This window comes from Ipomoea nil, unplaced genomic scaffold (assembly GCF_001879475.1).
Source record: "Ipomoea nil cultivar Tokyo-kokei standard unplaced genomic scaffold, Asagao_1.1 scaffold2480, whole genome shotgun sequence".
Lineage (NCBI taxonomy): Eukaryota > Viridiplantae > Streptophyta > Magnoliopsida > Solanales > Convolvulaceae > Ipomoea > Ipomoea nil.
In genome coordinates this window covers 367,376-391,094 of record NW_017618908.1, presented here as the reverse complement: position 1 = coordinate 391,094, position 23,719 = coordinate 367,376, and the positions used below count along the sequence as shown (strand labels likewise).

At 36.0% G+C, this 23,719-nt stretch overlaps 6 protein-coding genes across 7 annotated transcripts; 2 read left to right on the top strand and 4 right to left on the bottom strand.

Annotated features, from left to right (window-relative positions):
* Nucleotides 1-284: 284 nt before the first annotated feature.
* On the top strand, nucleotides 285-4,029 carry LOC109153273 (probable LRR receptor-like serine/threonine-protein kinase At1g12460). Of its 2 annotated transcripts, XM_019301144.1 has the most exons (3): nucleotides 285-2,163; nucleotides 2,256-3,582; nucleotides 3,939-4,029. In XM_019301144.1, exons 1-3 carry the CDS (start codon nucleotides 998-1,000, stop codon nucleotides 3,969-3,971), a joined length of 2,526 nt encoding a protein of 841 aa, XP_019156689.1. In that variant the 5' UTR covers nucleotides 285-997; the 3' UTR covers nucleotides 3,972-4,029. The 2 variants fall into 2 exon arrangements, with proteins under 2 accessions (XP_019156689.1, XP_019156688.1); XM_019301143.1 differs by lacking the exon at nucleotides 3,939-4,029 and having other exon boundaries at nucleotides 287-2,163; nucleotides 2,256-3,894.
* On the bottom strand, nucleotides 3,789-6,211 carry LOC109153275 (guard cell S-type anion channel SLAC1). Its single transcript, XM_019301145.1, has 3 exons — nucleotides 5,410-6,211; nucleotides 4,490-5,298; nucleotides 3,789-4,282 (listed from the first exon to the last, which is right to left on the bottom strand). The coding sequence occupies exons 1-3, from the start codon at nucleotides 5,944-5,946 to the stop codon at nucleotides 3,922-3,924; spliced, it is 1,707 nt and encodes a 568-aa protein (XP_019156690.1). The 5' UTR covers nucleotides 5,947-6,211; the 3' UTR covers nucleotides 3,789-3,921.
* A 1,892-nt stretch (nucleotides 6,212-8,103) lies between these two features.
* LOC109152614 (probable sugar phosphate/phosphate translocator At1g12500) lies at nucleotides 8,104-9,814 on the bottom strand. Its single transcript, XM_019300252.1, has one exon. The coding sequence runs from the start codon at nucleotides 9,504-9,506 to the stop codon at nucleotides 8,430-8,432; it is 1,077 nt and encodes a 358-aa protein (XP_019155797.1). The 5' UTR covers nucleotides 9,507-9,814; the 3' UTR covers nucleotides 8,104-8,429.
* A 933-nt stretch (nucleotides 9,815-10,747) lies between these two features.
* LOC109153314 (nudix hydrolase 14, chloroplastic) lies at nucleotides 10,748-12,874 on the top strand. The gene is made up of 7 exons (XM_019301207.1): nucleotides 10,748-11,012; nucleotides 11,410-11,515; nucleotides 11,673-11,750; nucleotides 11,878-11,970; nucleotides 12,107-12,199; nucleotides 12,289-12,387; nucleotides 12,548-12,874. Exons 1-7 carry the CDS (start codon nucleotides 10,780-10,782, stop codon nucleotides 12,782-12,784), a joined length of 939 nt encoding a protein of 312 aa, XP_019156752.1. The 5' UTR covers nucleotides 10,748-10,779; the 3' UTR covers nucleotides 12,785-12,874.
* LOC109153313 (copper chaperone for superoxide dismutase, chloroplastic) lies at nucleotides 12,851-14,811 on the bottom strand. Its single transcript, XM_019301206.1, has 6 exons — nucleotides 14,486-14,811; nucleotides 14,352-14,378; nucleotides 13,880-13,952; nucleotides 13,677-13,811; nucleotides 13,334-13,554; nucleotides 12,851-13,227 (listed from the first exon to the last, which is right to left on the bottom strand). Exons 1-6 carry the CDS (start codon nucleotides 14,753-14,755, stop codon nucleotides 12,982-12,984), a joined length of 972 nt encoding a protein of 323 aa, XP_019156751.1. The 5' UTR covers nucleotides 14,756-14,811; the 3' UTR covers nucleotides 12,851-12,981.
* Nucleotides 14,812-17,451: 2,640 nt separating this feature from the next.
* LOC109152708 (pectin acetylesterase 7-like) lies at nucleotides 17,452-19,769 on the bottom strand. Its single transcript, XM_019300358.1, has 10 exons — nucleotides 19,685-19,769; nucleotides 19,086-19,168; nucleotides 18,828-18,951; nucleotides 18,660-18,739; nucleotides 18,489-18,575; nucleotides 18,233-18,357; nucleotides 18,061-18,127; nucleotides 17,930-17,983; nucleotides 17,735-17,812; nucleotides 17,452-17,538 (listed from the first exon to the last, which is right to left on the bottom strand). Exons 4-10 carry the CDS (start codon nucleotides 18,714-18,716, stop codon nucleotides 17,452-17,454), a joined length of 555 nt encoding a protein of 184 aa, XP_019155903.1. The 5' UTR covers nucleotides 18,717-18,739; nucleotides 18,828-18,951; nucleotides 19,086-19,168; nucleotides 19,685-19,769.
* Nucleotides 19,770-23,719: the final 3,950 nt, after the last annotated feature.

Genomic DNA, 23,719 nt, shown 5'->3' with positions numbered 1-23,719 from the left:
TTTGTGCTTCAGTAAGTTGAGAAAGTAGTTATGAACAGATACTGTATGTCTGCATTGTAACAGAGTGAATAGTACTAAAACAAAAACAAAAACTGAATGAATATGTGGGATATGTGGTTGTTTGGTTTGGGATGTGGGGCCCTAGGGGCGAGGGAATTTGATGTGGTGCTGAGTTGGTGGAGGGAAGATATGCTTATGGCTCTGTATGAAAACCGACCCACACCTTAAAAATATGTATACACAGTAGCAGACAGAATGGCTTCTTAAGTTTCTTACTTCAAATCTCTTGTGTTGTTATCATTAAATGAAGAACATGGAGATTGAAAAGTTTTGATCTTGAAGACTGATGGGTGAAGGAAACCAATAGTTACACAGGAGTGGTATTAAATGACAAGTCGTACGTTATTGGTTGGAAGTTAGATTGAGTAGACATGAAATTTAACGATCAGAGTGGATAGAAACATAAAACAACCACGTGGAAGGAGCTGTCAAGAAGACTACTAGAAACCCAATAAGCAGTCTCTGCTGGTAGTATAGTATTCAATTTGCAGACTGTGATTTTCGTTTCCAGCAAAATGCCAGGCAATTCTGTCACTTTCATTTCATCTTTCCTGCACATTTTTGCCAGCCAGCCTAACTCTCTTTCTCTCTCTCGGTGCCCACTTTCTTGAATTGTTAAAAAATATAAATTTTAGGGTTCTTGAATATTGGGTCTTGATTTTGAGGCACACCCACTACACAAACTGCCCAAAGTTTTGTACTTTATTGTAACCCAGGCTAGAATTTCAGGAAGGCCAATAAATGCACTTGAATTTCATGACTTTTTTGCTGCATTGTTTATAGTAATCATGTTTGCATTGAGAATGTTGCTGTTTAGTCAATATCAGAGCCTTGGGGTTCTGATAACCAAGGTTGATTGGTTTCAAGAACATAGACTGTGTGCAGAATAGTCAGAGATCAAGGGGTTTAATTTCAAGATTGGATCCAGCAAGTAGATATGAAAAGAATAGGTACACATGCTTATTTCCTTGTTGTCTTTTGGTGTTTTTGCTTGTTTCAGTTTGATAAGGTGTATCCAATTACTGAAAAGGAGATCTTGCTTCAGTTCAAGGGTAACATTTCCATTGACCCTTATAATAGTTTGAGGTCCTGGGATCCCAGTAAAAGCCCCTGTCAAGACTATAGTGGTGTGTTCTGCAATTCAGATGGCAATGTGGTGAAGATTGTGCTATGGAACACTAGCCTCGGGGGAGAGCTTTCTGCTGCGTTGTCGGGATTGAAATCCTTGCGCACGCTTACCTTGTATGGTAATCGATTCACGGGCAACATACCGAGTGCTTATGGAGAGATCAGTTCTTTATGGAAGATGAATTTGAGCTCCAATGCTTTATCTGGGTCAATCCCAGAATTCATTGGGGATTTACCAAACATAAGGTTTCTCGATTTGTCAAGAAACGGGTTCACTGGGAAGATCCCTTCTGCTCTGTTCGATTTCTGCAACAAAACAAGGTTCATTTCGCTGTCACACAATAATCTTTCCGGTGCAATTCCTGCATCCATTGAGAACTGTCAGAGCCTAGAAGGTTTGGATTTTTCTTTTAACAGTCTTACTGGCAGTTTCATTTCGCAAATATGTGATATTCCTAGGTTAGTATACTTATCCTTGAGGAGAAACATGCTAGCAGGAAGTGTTCAAGAACAGCTTTCTTCTTGTCAAAGATTGCAGTTTTTGGATCTTGGCAGCAATATGTTTACTGGTGTTGCCCCATTTGGAGTTCTTTCATTGGAAAATCTAATTTATTTCAATATCTCAAGCAACAGCTTTCAACCCGAGGCTCTGAATATTGGGACTTGTAGTCAGAGATTGGAGTTCCTGGATGTTTCCAGGAATGGTTTTTACGGGGAAATTCCATCGCAGATTTCGAAATGCAGTGCCCTGAAATATTTGGATGTAGGGTATAACAAACTTAGTGGAACTATACCCCTTGAGCTTGTGGATCTGAAAGGACTTCTGGTTTTCCGGTTGGCGAATAATTTGATCACAGGAACAATCCCAGCAGAGCTGGGAAGCATTGAGTGGCTTCAAGTTCTGGATTTGCATAATCTCAGGCTTAGTGGTGAAATCCCAGAGGAGTTAAGCAACTGCAGATTCCTTCTTGATATGTGAGTTAATTGAATCCCATCTTGATTTTTTATTTTTATAATAAATGTGTTGAACTTGAAGATAAACTCTAAAGTTTAAACTGTTTCTGCAGGGACATTTCAGAAAATTTTTTACAGGGAGAGATTCCACAGAAGTTATACAACATATCATACCTTGTAAATCTTGACCTGCATCAAAACCAGCTTACTGGGAACATTCCAACATCTATTGGAAATCTGTCTAACTTACATTCTTTGGATTTGTCAGAAAATCGGCTATCCGGGTCGATTCCTTTTAGTTTGGTGAACTTGAAAAGCCTAAACCATTTTAATGTTTCTTACAACAGCTTATCTGGAGAGATCCCTTCAATTGAAAGCCTCCAACAATTTGGACCCTCAGCTTTCTTTCATAATAGTCATCTCTGTGGTTCTCCACTAGACTCCTGCTTTGCTAGAAAGCCTAAGTTGAGTGCTTCAGCCATTGTTGCCATTGTTGCTGCAGCTCTAATCCTCTCGGGTCTTATTATAGTCGCCATAGTCAACACGAAGGCGAGGAGGAGGAGGAGGAGGAGAAGAGAGGAGGCGATGATTGTTGAGACCACCTCGCTTGCTTCAACTGATTCGAATGTCGTTATTGGAAAGCTGGTTCTCTTCAGCACAAGTCTGCCTTCGAAGCACGAGGATTGGAAGTCCGGGAAGGCGTTGCTCGATAAGGAACGTGTGATTGGTGGAGGATCGATTGGAACGGTGTACAGAACTAGCTTCGAAGGTGGAGTTTCCATGGCTGTTAAAAGATTAAAGACCTCGAGAAATCCCAGAAACCAAGAAGTGTTCGAGCACGAAATTGGACAGTTAGGAAACCTGGGACACCCTAATCTGATTGCTATCCAAGGTTACTACTGGTCCTCCAGTATGCAGTTAATACTATCCGAATTCGCCCCGAATGGTAACCTGTACGAGAATTTGCACCGAGTTAACTACAATCCCGAATTGAGTTGGCCGAGGAGGTTTCAGATAGCATTGGGGACAGCCCGAGCCTTAGCTTACCTTCACCATGACTGCAAGCCTCAAGTGCTTCATCTTAACGTCAAGTCCACTAACGTACTCCTGGGCAGAAACTACGAGGCTAAGTTGTCTGATTACGGTTTGGTTAAATTACTCCCCTTGCTCGATAACTACAGCCCTACCAAATTTCACAACGCGGTTGGTTATGTTGCACCCGAGTTAGCTCAGAGTCTGAGATTCAGCGATAAGTGTGATGTTTATAGCTTCGGGGTGATCCTATTAGAGCTGGTTACAGGGAGGAAGCCAGTCGAGAGTCCAGTCGTGAACGAGGTGGTGGTCTTGTGTGAATACGTTAGGCGGTTGATAGAGAGAGGCGCTGCTTCGGCCTGTTTTGATAGAGGTCTACGAGGTTTTGTAGAAAACGAGTTGATTCAGGTAATGAAGTTGGGCTTGATTTGTACTTGTGAAGTGCCTTCAAGGAGACCAAACATGGCTGAAGTAGTTCAGGTTCTTGAATCCATCAGAAATGGCTCAGAATCATAGTTAAGATATCATGTTTTGGATTTATTTATTTATCACTTTGTTCTTTGAAATTCTGCAAAAGTGCCATTCTTTAATTCTCTTGTAACTAGCTAGATGAATGAAGAAATGAAAATACTATTGCATGATAATATGGCTAACACACACCTGACAGACAGACATCTTAGGAAACTATGATTCAGAGACTAAACTGTCTCGAAACCTAAACACTACTGAAATGTTTTTGTGTTCTACTCATTTATCTCCATCAGAAACCTTGTCTGCTGAATTATGCTTCCTCATAGTTGACACAAATGCTAAAGGGGTCTGCTTTGTCCAGCGTCGAATATCATAGCTCTTCTTTGCTGGTTTCTTCTCCTTAGCAAGTCGCTTCTTCGTGATGGCGATTGCATAGTCGTTGGGGAAGAGAGTGCACCAGACGAAAGCGTGGAGAAGGGTTGAGATGAAGAGGAGGAAGACCATTGTAGATGACATGAAAGAAAGTGTCACAGCCAGACCCTTGCTTATCACAGAAGGAGCTTGTTCTGCATACTTTATTGTTGCTATTGATGCTGTTGTCATGGGAAATGTGTATGACCACCATGCCACTGAGAATCTGTAACCAGAATGAATGCATAGATTGTGTTATTGGAAAGTGTTAAGAGTGTCCACATTGATAAAATAAGAGAGAACATATGGGTTCATAAGGCTATGAGTTAGACTAGCTAATTGGTTTTGGCCTATGTGCATTATAGCCCCAGTTGAGTGACCCTAGTCCAATCTTAGTTTATAACATGGTATCAGAGCTTGTTAGCTAGCTAACCTGAAACCTCTGAAGAAGTTGATGCGCACAACAAGAGATAAGTAGAGGAACAAAGCTATGAAGTAGCAGGTTCTGGCCAGGCCATCAAATTCACCATAAATGGCTCCCCAAGCAATGCTGGCTGCTGCTGGAGTTGCAATGAACATGGAATAAACCGGGTGAAGCTCCTTAGGCAGCGCCTCGCTCGTGGGCAATCGTTGGTAGAGCGTTACAAACACGACGAGATAATGTGCAAAGCCAATAGCCCATAAGAACTTGCCAGCCTCCATCCACCCCACCTTGGCTGCAAGAATAGCCCCAACAAAGTTCCCAATCACAGACAGATGGGAAGACGGGTTGGCCACTTTGGAGAGGCGCCGCTTCCCTCCCGAGAGCCACTGCCCGTATATCTTGAGGTTGAGGAAGAAAACGGGCGCCATGAAGACGCACCAGATCGCAGGGTGGAGAGTGTCTCCTGGTGCAATTGCAGGGGGTGTGGCTATGGCTAAGAACATGCAGACAACCCACGGGGCGAAGAAGAAGTTTACCCTTACGGGATGAAAGTATTCTCTCTTCACAGCTTCAAAGTAGAGTATGCATTTGGATGTGTAGGTGAAGAACACAGCCAGAAGGATGCATAGGGCTAATACCCAGAGAGCAAAATTTATGAAGGGTGAGATGTGAAGGAACTTTGTAGCAGGACTAGTAGCCAAGGATCTCCAAAGGATTGCTTGACTGCTAAGACCTAAACAGATTCCAAAGCATCCTATTGGGAATCTCAGTAGAAATGGCCACTTCTCATCTTTGGGCAGAAGTATATCTTCAGTATCCTGCAAAGACATCATTTTGATAATATAATTGAAGCATGTGCTCCATCTCAACTAAAAGCCTAAGCTAATAGTTGGATTGCATATTAATTGTTATATGCTCAACAAATATACCTTGACTTGATCGAGTTCAGGGCCTCTAAGAGCATCAAAGTATCTACCAGCAGGAACACTGTCGTTGACATTATCATCAAGCTCTGCATTGAGATTACTCTTCTGATGATCAATCCCACTTTCTTTTTTGAGAGGCAGCTTGGAGTTTTGTCTGACAAGATTTGATTTGGTTTTGAAGATACTGAAATCCCCTTTCCTTGCTGCTTCTGCACCCACTCCAAATCCACTGAAACTTTGCCCACTTCTTGAGAGAACTTTCCTATCATTTCTGTGTTTCGACGATTCGCCATTAAGCACAGAGAAGCCAGTCTCCAGTGAAACTTGCCTGCTGAAACCACCCCTACTGTTTCTCCTTGCTTCCCTGAGTTTCATTTGCCTGTTGAAACGCTTGGCCGCGGTTCTGTCATCACCCGCCATTGTTTTTCTTGAGCTTTCTTCTTCTTCTTCTTCTTCCTTCTCCTCCTCTTCGTGCAGGACTTCATGGATGTCGACAAAATGGGTTTTCAGAGAATCCGGAGAAGATGGTCGTGCATTCATCTTGATGAGATTGTAGTCCAAGAGAGAGATAGAGAGGCTGAATCCATGGGGTTTTGGGGTTTATATATATATGCATGGTGTGAATGATCTTGCATGGTCTCGTCACGGGCGCAGAAATAAAGAAGCAAGCTGGCGAGGTGGTGGTGGTTGATTGCAATGGAGATGCATGGAGGGAAGTCTGCAACCCACAACTTTTGATTGCATAAAAAGGTAGGTGCATGGAGGGTGGTTTCTCGTGAAGGAAAAGTGGAGGATTTTGTGGCTTACAAAGAACACAACTATTAGGGGTTGAAGATTGAATTTGAATCCAATTGTTATGTCGTGGAACCATGTGGACACGGTTCTAATACAAGGCCGTTTGACAATTTTGGAGTAACGGTGCCGTTAGTGGCACCGTTTTCCTACATCAATCAGAATTTTTTTTAAAAAAATTGTCAAAACAACTCAGCCAGACGTTGTGAATATAGAGTTCAAAAATTGTGAACACAGATCGAGTTCTTTAATTACGAACATATATAGAATTCTATAATTATGAACATAGAGTTCTGTAATTGTGAATATAGAGTTCAAAAATGGTGAACAGTTCACAATTGGATGCATGCTTCACAAGTTCACATTTTGGTTATGATCTTCTTCACTTATGGATTTATGGTTTTGTAAGTTCATTTTCAAGAGACAATAAGGTGCAATTGCTTGACTTGATCTTTCACGGGCCTTCGTCCAAAATTACTTGCACAGCTTTTACTATAACTCTAATACCACTTGTTAGATAAGTAATGGCAACGTCCGGAAGAAAATGGTACATCTGTGGGGTTGACGACCATTGTGAATTGCATGCATGGCGCCATGCATGTTTAAGATTGTAACATGGCTTAATTAATTAAGTTTACCACATTAATTTCGTTTCTTTATTTCAATACTTTCTCTATATTGCTGTTGATTTGCAGCAACATGGCTTAATCCTCAAGATCTGTTAATTTCTTCTTAATAATTTTAAGTTAAATTCGCATTTAAGTTAAAGACTCCCTGCAATCTAAACTGTCAAATCTTATATAATGCATTTAAGTCAAATCTTATATAGTTATCAAGATTATCTTGTACGTATTAATAAATGGGGACTTACAAAAGAATCTTTAAAGATAAGCAAAGGATTCAATAATTAGTTGAAATCATAGTTACACAATCAACTGCCGAACCAACCAATTCATTTATTGCAGCAGCAAGCTAGCTAGGGGGAATTCAAATGATTTAGGAACAATGGAACATCATCTGCCCACAATCGTGTATTTGAAAACAACCTATTAAGAAGCTAGAAAGTGACCTTGATACATAAATATAAGAGTCCATTTTTAACCCTAGATTGCATATAGCTGACCGACTCAGTAGGCGTTTTTACTAAGATTCGAAATGGAAATCTTGTGGTTACCAAAATAACAGTATAACCAACTTAACTAGGGTTACCTCCAAGATTCGATTTTTCAACCTTACAGTAGACCAACCAGTTGAATCATGTCTCGAGAGCGAGAAGATACAGTTACCAAGGCGGTTGGAAGAAAGACCAAACACCTTTGCTATTGAAGGGTTGGGTTTTCTTTGTGAAGCATGCAAGTGGTTGGTTGAATCATTCCACCTTACCCTCCACTCCATTTCCCTTTCAAGAAAGCAACATCTGATCTGCTACATTCAATTTATACTCAAGAGTCCCAACCCATGAAGTTGTTTACTAAATTGCCACAACACTATCCAACCATATATTCTTGCCCCACAACCTAGAATAGGTACTGCAATAATGTTTTAGTATCCATTAGGCAAAAAGAATCCAACCAGGCAACTTAACTCCAAATACATTAATTTCCTTTCGTGTTTCAGTATCCGAATCTAATTTTAAACACGATGAGAGTGCCCTATTTATCTAAGGTATGCCCTTTCCTTCCTTCCTCTCCCACTTCTAGTCGTCTAAAGAAGGATAACTCGCAGAAGCCATAAACATTATGGCATGTATGCTCGATCTACAGATTAAACTACCTCAATTACTAGCTTGTTGTTCAATGAAGGTGTTCATATAGTCTTGAATTTTCACAATTAGACAAATATATGATGCAAAAATGAATGAAATTGCAGTGCTAGATAGGAAGGAGGACAATTCTGCTCCTCAAAAAAATTGCTTCAAAATATAATAATATCGAAGTATCAGTCTTCCATTGTTCTAATTGCAGCATCAATCAAAGGAGTATATAGAATTACAGAGAGGGGAAAGTAAAAGAGACAGCTTTATTCTCCTAAACAATCCCCAATAATCAAGAACAGTTATGTATGTAGAAAAAAGCAAACCCCCCATGAAACCTTTTTCTTTTCTCCCACCATACCCCATCTTTCATTTACAATGGGATAATCATTCAATCACTATATATGCCTTTGATTCCAGAATAAATTCTAAAGGAATGCAAAAAGATTAAAGCAAAAGAGCCTGACCAGATGCATTATCAATGAGCTGTGGCTTTGGATCTCTTCTTTGCCTCACTGTAAAGCACGACGCCCATAATTGTGACCGCGAATCCGGTTATCCCCATCACTGTCACCGGGTTCCTGAAGATCAAAACGGACACCACTGCAGCCACTGCAGCCTTGGCATTGCCCAAAACCTGCAGTGTTAAGGCACTTGTGTGTTTTGTGACCAAGAAATTTGTCAAGTTAACTAAATACGCCACGGTTGCGTTCCCAATTAACAAGAAAACCATGAACCCATCTCCCTTCGCCTTCTCCACTGTCACCCCCAAAACATTGCCCTCAATGTAGAGTGTAAAGGGCAGCAAAATGAGAGCTGCCATTGGAGCCATGTAGAGTAAAAGGTTCATGGAGTGCAATTTCTCTGCCTCAGAAGTCAGCAACAAACCCTGAACCACAGATTTCAAGGCCCTCCCAGCAGTGGAGCCGATGCACATCAAGAACCCAAAGAGATGAAATAAGGGCTCACTATTGCTAGCCAAAACAATGCCTAAAACCACTGGGACCAGAGCCAAATAAACCTCCGCAGACTCCTTCTTGCAAGTAATCACAAAAGCGAAAATCGCAGTGAAAAACGGCGTGGTGGCGCCGATTGCTTGGTTGAATGACACCGGGAGGTACCTCAAAGAAGTATTCCCACAAACAACGGAGAAACAAAAAATGGCACTCAAAGCAAGAATCTTGAAGAACTGTTTCCGGCTAAGGATATGCTGGAAAGGCACCACTTCTAGCCACTTTATGGCGACCACACTGTAGGCGGCGCAGGACAACATATGCAACATAGTCAAGAAAATCGGGTACCGGTAGCCGTAGAAGCTGAGGAGATACTTGTTGAGCAACAGCACACCGATGTTGGAGCAGTACCAGGAAGCAATGATGACGGCGGTGAGAATGTTCGGGGAGATTAAGGTCCCCAGACCGAACCCGAAGCCGTTCCCGTACTGCTGCTGCCTCACCTCAGCAGTGGGAGTGATGGGCATGTCCAAAACCTGCTCATTCGACTCCAACCTCGGATTACTCATCCTCCGGGTAGTCCATGTCTGCGCCTCCACCATTGCTGACCACCACGCAGAACAATCAAGAATGCAAAACCAAAAATAATAATAATAAAGATTGAATCTTTAACGTTCTGCAAAGAACACAGAGATCTTGAGAGGGAGCAGTTATAAAGGGGAGTGATTAATGGCAGGTCGATGATGGCGTCGGACGGTGGAGATCTAGATTTGGGAGAGTGTCGGTAAGGTATTGGGTGGATTTGGAGAGTGTGGGGTCACTGTACCACATGCTGGAAAAGCATGTGAGCTGTAAGAGTGGGACCCAATGGCGGATGTGTCTGAATTCCCATTTTCCTAAATTCCATCCAAAATTTTAGGGCTTGGCTCACAAGCTGTTTTATATATTGTCATTGAAATTTTGAAAATGTTAGTTATGACTTCTTCTATAGTAGATATTTTACAATTTTTAAATTATACATAAGAATGCAAGAACAAGTTTTGAGAATTGTAATGTGAAAATTTCATCCTCAACAATATGGGAATGACTTTTTGTGAATATAGACACTGGTTCTTTTATCTAATGGACAGTTAAGTTATTATGATTCATTCATCTGTAATCATGTCATATTGAGATGTAAAAGTTCTGAGGTAAAGAATTTTTCATTTGTAGGATATATTTTACAACTATTTATTATTTATTAATTAACAATTTTGAAGAGTACACTAAGTATAAATTAAGTAATGCTATTTGTAGCATGTGATAAGTTTTTACCTAATTAAATAGTTATGAGTATCATTGAATATAAAACATTAAATGACACAAAATAACACACAGTATGATATTAGGTTGATCAAGAGTTTAATGAATGAGGGTTAAAGATACATTAAAGAGATTGGTGTATGGACATTTTGTGAATCTTGACAAAATAACATTCATAACAGTGTTACAAAAATTCCGCTTAAACAATGATTAATCGACGCCTAAGGACGTAATTGCAAGTGGTTGATTAAAGTATTATTTGGGAACATATTCAGTTACATGGGTGTCATTCATGATTTCCCAAACAGGATAAACATGAAAAAGCCCATTAATTTAGACACGTGGTGCTGTGCTGTCGTCAAGCTAATCAGCCCAACGGCCCAATATGGATCATCAGAGTTGAATTAAATTGATGGACCAAATTGACTGATACAAAAAAAAAATTACAACAAATTATGTGGGCAAAATTGAAATTAAAAGAAACCTCGAGGTGCAAATTGAAATTTTCCTTCAATTCAACATTACAGTTCTACCTGCGACAAGAATCACACTTGTACTAAAATATATAAACCGATGACGCTTCTTCAGTCACGCGCCACTGTCTCTTCTTCGATGTCCATAACGTTTTCGAGGCAGCTCAAGAAATTTGCCCCCACTCTACTGATTCACAGAACTCCCAGAAATTTCTCCGTGAAGATGGCGACCGAGTCGCCCACTCACCTCATCCACACCCTCAGTCTCCCGAGTCAACTCGGTCAACCCGTCTCCGTTGTCGCTGCTCCTGGCCTCTCCGACACCCAATTCAAGCAAGAATTTTCTCCCTTTTATTGTTTTCATTACATTTATATATGTTGATGAGATGAATTAATGGGTGTGTCATATATATGCTTATTTTTGGTGTATATTTGCTATTGTATGGCTAATTAAGAATGCCCATTTCAATGTATTGTACTAAATTGGATAAATTTGTAATCTTTGGTAATAATTCTTCCATGTTTATATGGGCTTGTGTAGAAAGAGCTTTTTCTATGATTCCCTATATTTGGGTATAAGGAGTTGAATGCTGGTGGTAGACAAAATTAGATCTTTTTGTGCTTGGAGTCGAACCTTGTAGTTACTAAGTCAATAACCTAATCAACTTGATTGGAATTGCCCTTTTTGTGCTCGACTTTGGAATCAAGTGGAGTTGTTTGATGTTTGCAGGAATGCTATTGAGTCCTCTCTATTCAAGCAGTGGCTGAAAAATATACAAACTGAAACAGGCCTGCTGGCTAATGGGTCAATGTCTTTGACACAAGTGCTGATTCAGGTTTAGCAATGTTTTTTTTGAAATGATTAATGTAGGACTAAGAAGTTCATGTGAATAGGTAACTAGATTGTTAATCTATTCCAAGTTGTCGTGTTTGGGGTTCCAGAACTAATTAGTATATTCTCTTTCTTTCATATAATCCACCTTGCCGGAGAAGGGTGTAGATATGTTTGGCAAACGTGTTGGGTTTCTCAAGTTCAAAGCGGATATTATTGATAAGGAGACGGGACAAAAGGTATGTGACGAGACTTCTCATTGCCTTTCAATTATTGTTAACATGTTTCTGTTGCAGTGTAGTGAGCATAAATTAAGGATATAACTTTGTTTGAGACTTATTATGTTTTTAGATATAAAATGCTTAGGTTCCTGGTATTGTCTTTGCACGAGGACCAGCTGTTGCAGTGCTAATCATTTTGGAGTCGGAGGGTGAGAATTATGCTGTGCTCACGGAGCAGGTAATTTTTCCATGTCGCTATCTCTATTTACTATTGATATATCCTTGCAGGATATCCGTTTTCCATTTCTTTTTTCTCGAATAGCTGTTAGCTTATGATATTTATAAACTCTAAATTGAGTTCAAATGTGTAAAAGGTCAGGGTCCCTGTTGGGAGGCTTATATTGGAATTGCCAGCCGGGATGTTAGATGATGACAATGGTGACTTTGCGGGAACAGCAGTTCGAGAGGTCTCTCTCTCTCTCTCTCGTGCACACATGAAACACACACACAGAGATATATGCATCTTATATATATAATATATATAAATATCTGGCAGGTTGAAGAAGAGACCGGAATACATTTAAATGCGCAAGACATGATTGACCTTACAGCGCTTCTGGACCCTTCTACTGGCTGCAGAGTCTTCCCTTCTCCTGTATGCGTTTCCCTTTTCCAAAAATCGTTTGTTTCTTATGGTTTTTGACATCTCACATATGAGAAGAGAAATCATAGTACTTTATGGCTTTGAATCTGTAGATTACTCCATCTTTATTCTCCTTAAAAATTGTGTTTTTATTATGGTTTTTTCATGCTAGGGAGGCTGTGACGAGGAGATTAGTCTGTTTCTGTACAGAGGGAATGTGAGTATAGAGAAAATTAGACAGCTACAAGGGAAAGAAACAGGTCTTCGAGATCATGGCGAGCTAATTAAGGTTCATGTAGTTCCATATGAGAAGCTTTGGCGCTCTACAGCTGATGCAAAAACGCTAACTGCTATTGCCCTTTATGAGATGGCCAAAAGGGACGGTCTGCTGCCATCTTCGAGAACCTGAATGATTCCTCGTTTATGCATCGTAGACCTAATGTTGGTCATAGGAATCTAGTTATTACCATTACAATTAATAAAAGAACAGTTTCATTTATGTGGATGTGTTGAATCTCGTAAATCTTGTCTTCTTTACTTTCTGGGTTTGTGTTCAAGCTTGCAAATGTATGACAAATCCAACAGAAATCAAGAAACTATACACATTTAGATTTTGGCATTTGCTTCCCAGATAGTAACTCCATCACAGGTGCAGAGTTTCTTGTAGTTCTCACCAACTCCAGCACTTCTAGCTATCACTGCTGCTTTAATGCCTCGATCTGATTTATCTTCGGTTTCATACACAACTATTGCTCGCCCGATGAGATCCACGATTCTTAGCTTTTCTTTAACTCCAGAAAAGAATGCTTCACCTTTTTCATCGACATCTAGTGTTCCCAGGTCGCCAAGTGGCTGAAATAGTGAAATATCAATAAGCATTAACCAATGGACTTGCAGCATTTGAACATAAAACTTTGCCAATGTTTCATTCCAAAGAGTCTCGGGATGGAAAGGGCACCTGGTTTTCAGTCTCGGGAGTTGGATTGTACACGTTGCCAGTGCTGGCTGCGCCTCGTGTCAGATCGCCATATTGATTGATTGACCAACCGTGCCTTCCAGGTGAGAGTCCAGTGAAGTTAGCTTCGATTCTAGCCATCTCCATAGTCACCTGGGCAAAACGAACGACTCCAAAAATATCTGGTCCTTTGAATTCAGCTACGGCAGCAGAAATAAGAAAATCTGCTCAACATCGTCAAAGATCATAAGGTGATGATGACGCGAAGCAGATAATAGAGGAACGAGAAAAAGTGTTTTACTAAACAAATAAAAACAGGTTAAGGTTAAGGTTAAGGTTTGCAAACCTTCTGGAACTCCTTGTCCAATCAGTCGAGCCTTTCGACCAGTTTGCTCCAAAGCTTCAGTTAAAGTCTTCACAGGCAACGACCCAAGAACTTTCACAACTTGATTACTCAGATCCACATCCACATTCTTCACCCCTGAAACAGAAAGCCGACCAAAAATGAATTTACTGCAATAAAAAATTCTGAACAAGAATATCACTCACCTTCAATTGCCTGCAATTTACTCTTGACAGACTTAACACAGCCTTCACAAGACATTTCCACCATAAACTCTGTCTGTCATCAACAAATCATCAAATTAAGAATCCTAAAATCAACAAAGCAATACCCTAAAACATAACCTGAACATCCTTTATACTAACCTTAAAATGAAAAGCTTCATACAGTATCTAAAGAAGATACATAGTATTACATATGTACATGTGCAATAACATTGCAAAATACTCCAAGAATAACAAAAACAACTTAGGCAAAACAATGTCTTAATGTACTGAATATGGGTTGTTTACAAGAAATGCAGTCAAATTTGATCTAGTCTTCTGCATTATGCTTCAAAGGCGACAAATCATCACATTTATAACTAAAGGCCTGTAAAGATTTGTTTTTTACTATAAATTTACCTCCTCTTTCAATATATACAGATTTTTCAAGTAAACCATTACGGATTATACTTACCAGCAATTCCGGCAAGGCGGCGCCGTCCTACAAATGGAAAAAAAAAAAAAAAAAAACAAAGAAATAAATAATATAAAAATCAGATTTTTGGTGGAAGAGAAGTATTAGGCAGGGAGTAGTAAAAATCACAGTACCTGAAGGGAGGATAAGTGTTGATCGGAAGAAGGCGCCTCCATCTGAACAGCCGAAGGAGGGTGGTAGGATTTCGCAAAAGCAAGTCCGGCGGGTCTGAGAATTGGGTTGGAACAAGAAACCGACCAGAAACTGGGGTTCTTGGAGAGACGCAGAGAGTAAGTAGATGGCTTGGAAGAAGAGGAAGAAGAAGCTGCAATGGCAGCTGCCGTTGGTATCGCTGCTATTATCGCAGTTGTTTTTGCAGTCGCCACTGACCTCAAAAATGACATTTTTTTTTTGGGGGGGTTCAGCTGAAGGCTTCTGGATTCATCGGATGCCGCTAAGCGGGTAGTTTATTCGTTTTTCAGTTAAAATGTTCGAGTGTGAATCGGGGCAACTTTTGTGGGCTATTATTGGGCTTCACTGTGGGCCGTTTCTCCAGTCATTTATATTAATGGGATTATGTTTGTGATTAAGTTGCTTGCTAAACGGTGATGGGCAAATTATGCCCTGGACACGGGCCCAAAACGACATCGTTTTTTAAAAAAAACGCGTCATTTAGTTAAAAAAAAAAAATTTTGCGCGCGTTTTGCCGTTAATGGTGTTATTTTTTTTTTTTGATTATGAATGTACAGTTATGCCGTTATGAATGTACAGTTATGCAATTATGAAATTATGAACACAGAGCTCTAACATTATGAACTTACAATTATGAACATATATAGTGATAAAATTATGACCATGGAGCTTTAAAATTGTGAATATAGAGCTTCGAAGATTATGAATGTACAGTTATAGAGTTATGAATCTACAGTTATGGAGTTATGAATCTACAGTTATGAGATTATGAATCTACAGTTATGGAATTATGAATGTACAGTTATTGATCGAATTATGAACAAAGAGCTCTAACATTATGAACTTACAATTATGAACATATAGTGATAAAATTATGAACATAGAGCTCTAAAATTGTGAACATAGAGCTTCGAAAATTATGAATGTACAATTATGGAGTTATGAATGTACAGTTATGACGTTATGAATGTACAGTTATAGAGTTATGAATGTACAGTTATAGAGTTATGAACGTATAGTTATGGAGTTATGAATGTATAGTTATTAACATATAGTAATAAAATTATGAACATATACTTCTATAACAAAGTGATCTGAAATTTTTTAAAAAAAAAACAAAGGAGATAACAGTGCCTAACGGCACTGTTACCCGTGTCCAGCAAGCATGCTGGACACGGGTCCAAGGTATAACGATTGACGGTGATGTTCAATTTGAACTATCATTATTCCATAAACCATGGTCCCCACATTTTTACACACTATAAATAAAAAATACATTTTTAATATACTAAAAGTACATTATTTATATATATGAGTCTCCTATTCCCGTTTAGCGTGAAAAAGGGTATGAACTATTGGTGTTGGTAACAATCCATAAGAATTCCCCTCATGGCCTTCAACAGATTTTCCTTTGACATGCGATTGTAGTTGATTGATCTGTTGATGTACTGTGTCGATTGCTAGTGCCTGTGAAACATATTTTCCTTGTAAGGTTTGAATTTGGACGGTGAGGATATCAACCTGTTGCTTTACTGTTTGTTGGAGTGCAGCTAACAAAACTTCATTAGCGGGATTATCTTGGTTGGTAGACATGTATGGAAAAGTGAGAACGAACCAATGAAAGCAACAATTGATACGTTGTGTATCAGTTTTGGACACTACTTCGAACGAGTGCAGGCTCCAAGAATGAAGAAAATGAGAAAGTACAGAAAGAAAAATGAGAAGGGAACTAACAGAAGGTGGAAGAAGAGATAATTCTTATTGTCTGCTCAATGCTTTAACCCGTCATAGCTCTTATACAAATATTCTACCAAAGACGTAAACTGCATAAACAAGGTAAACAAATATTCTTTAACTTCATGAATTATTCTCATGCCTTTCTTATTTGTAAACAAAATTATTGTCCTTCTATTCATGACTCAGTTTCTTGATCCGAATAGAACGTGGTAACCCATTTGTCGTTAACTCATCCCGTGGATCTGGTGTATCATATTCATTTCTCTTTTTTTTTTTTTTTTTTAAAAAAAATCTTTTTATTTTCTTATTTATTATTAATCGTTTTGTTTCTCAATTCTCATTTCTATACTTAATAATTGATTTATTGTTTAAGTAGTACTCTAATCATTTAATGAATGTGGACAAAAGGCACACAAAAACAAAAAAAACAAAAAAACAAAAAAACAAAAAAAAAAAACAAAAAAATAGAGATAAGGAGAAAAGAAAAGACCAAAAAGCATAAAATAATTTGGGATAAACAATTACAAATAATACATTCAAACTTTAAAGACACATATAACATCTATTATCAACCATTCATCACACAACATCACAACACTTCATCATTTTATTTACAAACATAGGGATCGCTACATTTCTGGATGATCTGCACAACTTTTCTGTCAAAATACCAATCTCCAAAAAAATTTGCCATTGTCTGTTAAAAAAAAAGAAGAAGAAGAAGAAAGAAACAACAACAAATATTAGTTGACACTATAAAAGAATTTGCCATTTTCATCACATTAACATCATTTATTTATTTTATTCATTTTATTTATGAAGTTCGAACTTGTACTAATAGATATTGTATTTATTGTTAATTATAATAAAATTAATGTATTTTCATGTGTACCTTGTTAGTCCCAGCCGCAGGTTCATACCAATGAGAATATAGTGCATGGCCATGGGCATAGGTAGATAAGATCAAGAATCCTCTCGATGATCGATTGTCTTGTTCTGGCAATATATTCAACAACTCCAATCGTAAATCTGAAATAACACAACAAATTAAATGTAAAAATTCATTTTTTTTAATAAATAAACGAAGTTTTGTGTAATGCAAAATGAAATATTTTTAAAGTAAATTTTGGTTGCAATTACGGAAAATAATTGTAATGATTATAATGCAACGCTAACCTTGCATAACATTAATTTGATCAGATGTGCAAGTTTTGTATTTCATGCAATCATCGTATGATTTGTCAGTTGTAAACGCAATCTGAATTAGATAATAGTATATACAATAAGCCTTAACAATATTTGGAAATAAATATAACATTCAATATGTAAATTATGAACATTCAGTATGTAAATTGTGTATTTTAGAGCGGGTCCATGGTATAACTATTTCATGCGAAGTATTATTTTTTAAATTCAATAAATGATATATAAAAAAGACAAATTAAAATTAAAACCTCAACAGAATCAAATTCCGACATGATGAAGAAAATTGGAGTTTTAATATCATGTTGTACATTTTGTGCGAAATAGCACTGCAAAAACCAAATATATAAGTTATAAGCAATTATATAGAATTATATATATAATCAATTTATCATATAATGTGTATAATGGATTCTAGTCGGTGATATAATTTGCAGCTTAATTACCATTGTAGGAGTGAATTTGGAGGTGCAAGATTTGGGCAACATCTTAGTTGGTCTCTAATCCACACAAACACACCCGTTAATTAATAATAATTTAACTTAAATATTATATTAAAGAGTGTGTAAGGCTATACATGTAAATTCACCACTCCTTCGAAAATGGACACAAAGAGACTTTTACTCCAAAAGTTGTGCTTTTTTCTAGATAAAATTTTTACAATCATAACAAAACTTAAATCGGTAAGTAAAATGATAAATCTAAAATAAATTAATTTAAAATAGTACAAAAGTAAAAATTAAACTTACGCAGCAAAAAAATATCCAGCATCTGAAAGACATTTGACATGAGTGGAGTTTGAAAATTTTTGTCGAAAACTGTCACAATGCAACATGGCAGCCACTCCTCCTGCTGATTCCCCAACTAAAAGAGCCTACAATTTTATAAATATTACAAACCGAGGATAATATAATTAATAATGTGTTTCCTTAATTAAAAAAATAAATAAAAATAGTTAAGTAAAGAATTGTAGTGTAATTAAATTATCAAAAATGAAATTCGTACATTCTTTGCGGACTTCATTCCCTTTTTCAACAGCACTTTCAAAGTGGATTCAAAAATCCTAGCTCCTTTAAAATACAGTTTAGTACCCTACATATTAATGTAAACAAAAAATTGATAAGAAATAATATATTTTAATCCAATCAAAAAAGTATAAAATTTCAATTTACTTACATTATATATTTTCTTTGAGTTCCCAGTAAAAGACGAACCATCACAATACCTTATCATTACTTTATTCCAATTGAAAAAATCTAAGACATTTATGTGTTAGTTATATATAAATAAAAATGAAGTATAACTAACTAATTGAAAATATATACAAATATATAAAATTGCAACCTGGATTTTGGGTCTTGTCGTTGCTCAATATACCAGTAAAATTTTGAAGGCCGGCAGTTTGGTTATACAAATTTGTTTTTATATAGTTCACACATTCATCCAAAGTATAACACCACCCTCCACCCTAAAATCATATCATCCAAATTACATACATTTACTTAAGTATTATTATTGTTGTATAAAATATATATATATATATATATATATATATATATATAAATATATAAATATAAATAATATGTGAATTTACTTATTTACCGGAAGGAAAACCACCCAATTGTCAACCCCTTCATCAAATCCCGGAGCAATGTAGTACGCTGCTGGGATCCCAGACAAGCACACTACATGTGTGTATACCAAGTTAGAATATATAAACATTATTATATTTTTCAAAATAAAAATGAAATGACAAACTATATATATATATATATATATATATATATATATATATATATATATATATATATATAGGGGTGACCACGGACCACGGTTCCGGTTCCGGTTCGGAACCGCCGGTTCTGGTTCCGTGGATGGCGAAACCGAAACCGGAACCTTATAGTAAGGTTCCGGTTCCGGTTCAGAACCGGCAGTTCCGGTTAGAACCGGCGGTTCTAACCGGAATTATTTAAAAAAAAATTAAAAATAACACTATAATATTTATTTTTTTTTGGTTTGGCGGTTCCAAGATTTTACAAACCTTAACTGGTTAAGAACCGGAACCGGAACCGTACGGACGGTTCCGGTTTGCACAGTCACGATTCCGGTTCAAACCTACGGTTCGAACTGGAACCGTGGTCCTCTCTCTCTCTCTATCTATATATATATATATATATATATATGATCTATCTCTTACATACCGGCTCCCTTGTGACGAAGCTCAGTAGGATTCACCGTAATATCTTGGGCGTCAGCGCTGAACTTAGAGCATAAAAGTAGTAGGGATAGCAGAACCAACGGCCTTGACACAAAATCCATAATTACAACTTAGAAGGAATCAAGAAGAAGAGGTAGAGAGTTGAGTGAAGGAATTAAGCTAGCTAGGTCAATGTAGTTGTAAGAGGTAGAGAGGGAGTAAGTGAAAGCAATTGGCCGGGAAGTATATATATATATATATATATATATATATATATATAATAACAAAAGTGTTTGGCCAATTTTTCTCGCTCAAACTTAGCATCATTTTAATAAAACTAGTAATTCACTCGCGTGATGCACGGGAAAAAATTATGTTATTATAAATATAAATAAAAAATAAAAAAACTAAAATATTTTAAATTATTTAATATAATAATATTTTTGAGTTTCTATTGGTCAAGTATTTATTATTTTTATAGAATACAAAATTACAATTAAAATTAAAATTAAAATTTTGTATGATTAATATAAATCTCTAATTATGTGCATATTCAAATAAATTTATAGAGAGAATTTACATAACTACATTGATTTATTCTTAATTGTATTTCATCTATATTATAATTTTCACAATACGAATAATAACTAAGATAATTACATTTGGAAAGCAAATTTCAAATTTTGTAGGTGTAAATTTAAACTCTAATTGAACACATTTTTTATATGATTATACAATATATAGCTATTTTATTTTTCAAAAGTATATTTTTTATATGATTATATAATATATATCTATTTTATTTTTTAAATGTTGTGCTTTTTTTTTTTTTAATAGTAAAGGATGTTGTTGCATTAATTGTAACATTAAATATTTCTCAAACCATATAGCTTTATTATATAAAGGATTATTGATCTCATTAATTATTACCTATCAAAAATCAAACCGCTACAATCCGGAAAATGATTAAAAATTTGAGTATTAATTGCCATAATGTCCTTTTCACTTTTCATGTAATAGGAATTTCTTCTCTTAAATGTAATTCCATAATGGATTTTCTTTGTTATAATTTGTATAATATGGACAATATATTTTATTTTATTTTCGTTTTGGCATATAGAAAAAAGAAATCACTATAATTCAAAGATTAAATTAATCCATCAATATTTTCAGTAATATAGTATTACTTATTATTATTTATTTTCTATTATTTGTGTGGGAATGCAATAAAGGAGGATTTTGTTTTTAATAATAATATACAATATAGATTATTATTCCCTAATTGACTAATTATTATTATTCCTTAATAAGTATTACCGATTATTATAGAAAATGAAACAGAGAAAGATCCCTAATTGACTGAAAATGGAAAAGGAAAATATTATTGATTATTTTTTTTAATAAGTATTACTGATTATTATTCCTTTCTATTGCATAATTATTATTATTCCTTAATAAGTATTATTATTCCCGGCCTAATTGAATGATTATTATTATTCCTTAATAAGTATTACTGATTATTATATAAAAGGAAACGGAAATTACTTAATAAGTATTACTTATTATTATTTATTTTCTATTGTTTGGACAGAAGTGTTTGGGCGGGGAGGCAATAAAGTATGATTTTATTTTTAATAATAGTATAGAATATAGATTATTATTTCCTAATTGATTGATTATTATTATTCTTTAATAAGTATTACGGATTATTATAGAAAATGAAACGGAGAAAAATCCTAATTGACTGAAAAGGGAAATGGAAAAAATTATTGATTTATTCTTTTAATAAGTATTACTGATTATTAATCATTTTCTATTGAGTGATAATTATTATTCTCTAATTGGAATTATTATTATTCCTTAATAAGTATCACTAATTATTATATAAAATTAGGAAACAGAAATTACTTAATAAGTATTACTTATTATTATTTCTTTTCTATTATTTGGGCGGAAGTGTTTGGGCGAGAATGCAATAAATGATGATTTTGTTTTTAATAATAGTATAGATATAGATTATTATTTCCTAATTGAATGATTATTATTATTTCTTAATAAGTATTACCGATTATTATAGAAAATAAAATGGAGAATGATCTCTAATTGACTGAAAATGGTAAATAAAAATATTACTGATTGTTATTCCTTAATAAGTATTACTGATTATTATTCCTTTTCTTTTTTGAATGATACTGACTTTATTACAATGTAGTATCCACCTCCACTAAGGCTCGAACTTACAACCTTTCAAATGGAAGTCCAACCCGGGTATCATTAAACCACATAGAAACATAATAATTCCCAATCAAAGTTATATCGTCCCTAATTTATGTCCACATGGTTGCAGTAGTAGCTAGTCGGGTGCCCGGGCAGCGCCTAGCGCCTAGGCGGGCACCAAAAAAATAGTGGGAGACTTGCAATTTGACAATTTTAATGAGGCTATTTTCAACATTCAATCAAATAACATACCCAAAATAAATGAAATAATGATAATTTATAAGTCATAACATCAAAATAATATTAAAAAATAAAAATACTCAAATATAAAATCATCCAAAGATTCAAAGTATCAAACTAGTCTACGAACAGTTGGACCAGACAATATTGGACGAACCCTGTCAAAATCGGAAGAAATCAACCGAGTTGGCCGACTAGACCGATTTCGCCACCTAGGCGCCTGGCCGATTTTTGGGCGCCTGATAGTGAAAGCGGAACAACCTAGGAGCGCCTCTCTAAATGAAAAATTTGTGATACCATAAGCTGAAATTACAAACAACTCAAATACAAATTATCAAGTTCGAATGAGCAAAAACTCTTGAGAAAAAAAAAAAATGAAAGGCATTTGCAAAATAAAAGATACTATCATGTTCCTCTCATAATAAAATTTTGGTCAAAGAAAACATTAAGGCTCTGTTTGGCAACGCTAAGCTAGGAGCTTATAGCTTATTTTAAGCTACTAATAAGCTATAAGCTCTGTTTGGTAATGTTCCCAAAATAAGCTCCTAGCTTAAAATAAGAGCTTATTTTGGAACGCTACTTTAGATAGCGTTTCAAAATAAGCTCCTAGCTTCCTAACTTTTTTTCCATCTTTACCCTTATTATTTTAAAGTAATGACATATTTTAACCTTATGAATTAAAACCCTTTCTCTTCCCCTATCTCAACTTTCACGTCAATCCCTTCCTTAGTCATGTTTCCTGCTAAACAATTATGTTGAAACTTTAGCTTATTATTATTATTATTATTATTATTATTATTATTATTATTATTAAATTAGCAATATGGCTTCATTCTCAAATTGAACAAGAGCCGCCAACGAAAATTTAAGTCACACCTCTAATATCTCAAATTCAAGTAGTAATATCTCCATCAACGAAAATTTAAGTCACACTTCTATGGAGATGAAGGAGATTCGCAACAATATTGCTACTTCATTATGGGATGCTAGATCATGATCATGCTAATAGTTTTATTTTAAAAAGTGTTTACTTTTTTTGGAAGACGAAATGTTAAATTTTAATATGTAAACAAACTAATTTAAAGTTTATGAAGATGTCCTTTTTAGTCTTTTTACATTTATCAGCTTATCAAAAAGCTAATTTTACCAAACACTTTCAATCATAACAGCTAGCTTAACAGCTCTTCAATTTTCAGCTCCGAGCTTATAGCTTTTCAGCTTTCAGCTCCTTTTCAGCTATCAGCTCCTAGCTTATAGCTTTTCAGCTAGGTTTGCCAAACAGAGCCTAAATGTACAGATTCAGAATCCATCTGTAACTAACAATTAAACAGGCAGGGTGAAAGGCCATAAGCTACTTATAATTCAGTAATCTCATGACCATAATACAAATAATAAATGGATGCACGAAAAAAATGAAAAAAAAAAAAAAAAAAAAAAGAGGATGTTATGCATCATTTTCTCTCTCCAAATTTAGAGTGTTGAAGCTGCTTAGGAGAATTGAAGAAGAATGAAGGGGCGGTATTGCATTTTCTCTCTCCACATTCTAGGTGTTGAAACTATGAAGGAAAATTGGAGAAGAATA

What these genes read in the sequence shown, in the direction of transcription:
- LOC109153273 (XM_019301143.1), top strand. Translation starts at nt 998, where the DNA reads ATGAAAAGAATAGGTACACATGCTTATTTCCTTGTTGTCTTTTGGTGT. An exon ending in TGCAGATTCCTTCTTGATAT is followed by an intron (nt 2,164 to 2,255) that starts GTGAGTTAATTG and finishes CTGTTTCTGCAG; the next exon opens with GGACATTTCAGAAAATTTTT.
- LOC109153275 (XM_019301145.1), bottom strand. Translation starts at nt 5,946, where the DNA reads ATGAATGCACGACCATCTTCTCCGGATTCTCTGAAAACCCATTTTGTC. An exon ending in CTGAACTCGATCAAGTCAAG is followed by an intron (nt 5,299 to 5,409) that starts GTATATTTGTTG and finishes ATGTCTTTGCAG; the next exon opens with GATACTGAAGATATACTTCT. An exon ending in AACTTCTTCAGAGGTTTCAG is followed by an intron (nt 4,283 to 4,489) that starts GTTAGCTAGCTA and finishes TTCTGGTTACAG; the next exon opens with ATTCTCAGTGGCATGGTGGT.
- LOC109152614 (XM_019300252.1), bottom strand. Translation starts at nt 9,506, where the DNA reads ATGGTGGAGGCGCAGACATGGACTACCCGGAGGATGAGTAATCCGAGG.
- LOC109153314 (XM_019301207.1), top strand. Translation starts at nt 10,780, where the DNA reads ATGACGCTTCTTCAGTCACGCGCCACTGTCTCTTCTTCGATGTCCATA. An exon ending in TGACACAAGTGCTGATTCAG is followed by an intron (nt 11,516 to 11,672) that starts GTTTAGCAATGT and finishes TTGCCGGAGAAG; the next exon opens with GGTGTAGATATGTTTGGCAA. An exon ending in ATGCTGTGCTCACGGAGCAG is followed by an intron (nt 11,971 to 12,106) that starts GTAATTTTTCCA and finishes AATGTGTAAAAG; the next exon opens with GTCAGGGTCCCTGTTGGGAG.
- LOC109153313 (XM_019301206.1), bottom strand. Translation starts at nt 14,755, where the DNA reads ATGTCATTTTTGAGGTCAGTGGCGACTGCAAAAACAACTGCGATAATA. An exon ending in AACACTTATCCTCCCTTCAG is followed by an intron (nt 14,379 to 14,485) that starts GTACTGTGATTT and finishes TTCCATTTGTAG; the next exon opens with GACGGCGCCGCCTTGCCGGA. An exon ending in CTCCCGAGACTGAAAACCAG is followed by an intron (nt 13,228 to 13,333) that starts GTGCCCTTTCCA and finishes TCACTATTTCAG; the next exon opens with CCACTTGGCGACCTGGGAAC.
- LOC109152708 (XM_019300358.1), bottom strand. Translation starts at nt 18,716, where the DNA reads ATGATAAGGTATTGTGATGGTTCGTCTTTTACTGGGAACTCAAAGAAA. An exon ending in ACTCAAAGAAAATATATAAT is followed by an intron (nt 18,576 to 18,659) that starts GTAAGTAAATTG and finishes ATTAATATGTAG; the next exon opens with GGTACTAAACTGTATTTTAA. An exon ending in CGGAATTTGATTCTGTTGAG is followed by an intron (nt 17,539 to 17,734) that starts GTTTTAATTTTA and finishes TATCTAATTCAG; the next exon opens with ATTGCGTTTACAACTGACAA.